Source organism: Capsicum annuum, unplaced genomic scaffold, assembly GCF_002878395.1.
Source record: "Capsicum annuum cultivar UCD-10X-F1 unplaced genomic scaffold, UCD10Xv1.1 ctg21121, whole genome shotgun sequence".
NCBI classification, from domain to species: Eukaryota; Viridiplantae; Streptophyta; class Magnoliopsida; order Solanales; family Solanaceae; genus Capsicum; species Capsicum annuum.
In genome coordinates this window covers 1-3,170 of record NW_025827028.1, presented here as the reverse complement: position 1 = coordinate 3,170, position 3,170 = coordinate 1, and the positions used below count along the sequence as shown (strand labels likewise).

The following is a 3,170-nucleotide window of genomic DNA, read 5'->3' as shown; positions in this document are numbered from 1 at the left end:
CGGACGGACTACCACCCTGTAGAGTTTGCCTTTAAGCTTGGGCGGTACCTTCTTATCATACAGCACCCCCGACGCGAGCTTCCACTTCATCCATCCCGCCCCAATAAGGTGCGAGACATCCTCGTCAATCTCACTGTTACTCTGGATCACGGACCCAAGATACTTGAAATTATCCCTCTTACATACCTCCTGTGCTTCCGGCGTCCATTAAATCGTGGTACACCGTTTTTTCATGAATTACAATACCGTCGACCCAATAGTTATCGTACCTTGTTTTTGAAACTCATTCTCCAGAATGACACAACAACACCGTCACGGGTTCCATTGAGGATTACCAGAAATTTTAGAAGGAAGATCGATTTTTCCCCAAAATTCAAAAAATTTGATCTTGTAATCTGGTATGGTTCAAAAATATTGGTTTGCTTCAACTTTGAGCTCTTGTTGAATGGAATTGCATTTTTAATGCTTGAAACTGTTTTGCCGTGATTTGGGTTGTTGAAATCAGAAAAAATCCATTCCTTCCTTTAATAAAGATCTGATCTGTTTCATATGTATCACCTCTTTATATATATCACCGCTTAACATATGTATCACCATTTCAAAAATCTGGGATAAGATGTAATTAGTAAAATAATCAAAATTTTATGTAATATCACTTAAAGATTCAGGGATTTATGTAAGTTACTCATATATAATTGGGTCACTTTATTTCATTCTTTTGGGCTAGTAGTACAGTAATAGCCTAATTTATATTTTCCGGGTTGTTTGGCCCACTCTTGAATATAAAGGATCAATTAGATCCCTTCTAGACACAGAATATAATATTCAGTTCCAAGTTAAGACATTCATTTTCTCTCTCTAAAGCTTCTATGGCAGAGTTTGGTTATTGATCTATCTTGTTATAAATGCTATACATTGACAAAGTATTTAATTTCTTATTCACCTGATAGTTCTTCATTGATCTCTAGGTAATAATAGAAGTAGTAATTGAGTTTGAAAATGGAAGAACTTTAGTTTCTTAAGACGATTCTAGCATTGAAATAAGAAATTGGTAGTAATCCCTATGGCTAAATAAGTACCATTAGTTAGCTACGAATGTAGACAATCACACCAACTAATGATAGGTTCTATACGCAAACTGGACACCTAGCCATCTAATACTCTTGAGAAGTTATAGTATGAAAACTGTAACTTATGACATTAAATTGGTAGCGGAAGAATAGGAATTGGGAGTTTCAATTTTGTCACAAGAATAAGTTAAGAGTTCGTGAGTTTTAGGGATAATTAACATCTAAACATTATATTGTTGTAGTTATTGGAAGCAAGGTTGGAGCTATTCAACGAAAGTGCAGTGAGTGATAGCTCTTCTATAGTTGATTTTTAATTATAACATGTTTTAAAATTTGTTTTTCTTGCATTGAATTGATTATCTAGAAATTAATTTACTTGCATATGGACACGTGATACTATGATCAAATATTTGAGAATGATTACTTGAATCTATGCTATTTATGAGTAATTATATACTGATTGAATTTGAAATATACACAAGAAAAATATGATACTATATATTGTAGTATAAGGAACTATTTAGGAAGGTAACTTTGCCAGTTCGTCCGCTATCTAACGCCGTAATCGTTAGACCTGGTGCACCTTATAGGAAAAATAATGTGGTACAAAAACTCTCTAGAAGGGAATCTAGCTGACGGGAGAGTCAAATGACTATGGTAAATCCGTAGTGTCAGAATATATACTCGACCTGGTATTAAATCCTCCTAATAAATGATGATGAAATTGTTTAAACGACTTGAATTGTTTTCATACATGGTTTGCAAACTTGATTGAAACAAGCTATTTCAATGATTTATAAATTGCATGATTTCTTTTATATGTTTGTCCCAGATAAAACGTTATGGTTGATATTATTACTCACTCCCTCTTGTTTTTCACTTATAGATAACTTTACTGAGGGTGAGAGATGGATAAAGCCGACGCCGGATCTAGTAAGCCCCGCACTTACTTCGAATGGGCTATCATTGTGACTTGAAACTTCAAAAGTTTTGTGGAAGTCACCGATTTCCAATTCAATTTTGAGAATATTTTAGACTTAATTTGCTAGTAGTGTAGCATGTAGTGTTGATTGATTGAATGTTAATAGGTTTAAATATATGGATCGTTTCCGATACAAAGGAAACTTTGTCAAATTTTTAGCGAGAATTCGACCAGGTTTGCTTGGTAGGTCTAGGCTTATTGTGTTGTCAGTCATGGCCTAGGTGGGTCGTGACACCACCTCTCTCATTTTATTCAAGGATATTTAATTGGATACGGAATTTTAAATGATAAATTAAATTTAAGTATTAGAAAATGAAATCATGCATCAAAACTCTAAATTTAACATTGTAGTTTGATAAATTTAAAAGTTTCAAAACAAGAATGAAATGGTGTTACTTGAAACATGTAAACTCTAACTAAGAGGGGAAAGAAGTATGCACAAATTTAAGATACAAACAAATTAATAAAGGCACAAGGATACATATATAATTGTGGGCTATGAAAAAAGTATTATATTAGAAGTTGTGGACATGAAATGTTAACTCATTAATGCATAGTGATGCCAAATTTTTGAAGAAGACTAGGCATATTACTGAGAATTGCTAAGGTGTTACTCATGTACTCCTTAGCATTCTGCACCCGCGCTTTTACTTCTCCAAGCAACGGTGATCCCATTTCATCTAATCCTTCGAGACACGTGTCCTGATCAGTCATCGCTGCACTTATCCATGTCTGCATATCCTTCACCTTTATCACCGTCAATGCACTCTCACCGGGACCCACATTCATCAACGCCGCCGACTCGTTGAGTTGACTCAGCGCGTCGTCGAACAAGCTGATACAGTCCTTCAACGCCGACACCGTTCCGGGATCGTTTAATTTGGAGATCAATGCCTTCGGTAAGGATGAAACGTTCGTTAATTCGCGAAAAGTTGCTTGTAGAGAGAGGTGTAGGTATTTTTCCGGGTCGGGTTTCGGGTCGGTGAGGTTTTTGATGGAAGATATGGAGTTAAAGCATGACTCGGGATGTTCAGTTACTGCACAGACGATTCTGAGTGAATCGGCTGATGTGGATGGTGATGGCCTGTGCTGTTGGTTGGATTTGGGCGGCGCGGGGG

General features: G+C 36.1%; 1 protein-coding gene across 1 annotated transcript; it reads right to left on the bottom strand.

Annotated features, from left to right (window-relative positions):
• Positions 1-2,598: 2,598 nt before the first annotated feature.
• LOC124890630 (pectinesterase 3-like) lies at positions 2,599-2,946 on the bottom strand (the record flags this gene model as incomplete). Its single annotated transcript, XM_047402424.1, has 1 exon — positions 2,599-2,946. A coding segment is annotated over one exon (348 nt), but the record flags the coding sequence as incomplete, so codon positions are not given.
• Between the last annotated feature and the right edge of the window lie 224 nt (positions 2,947-3,170).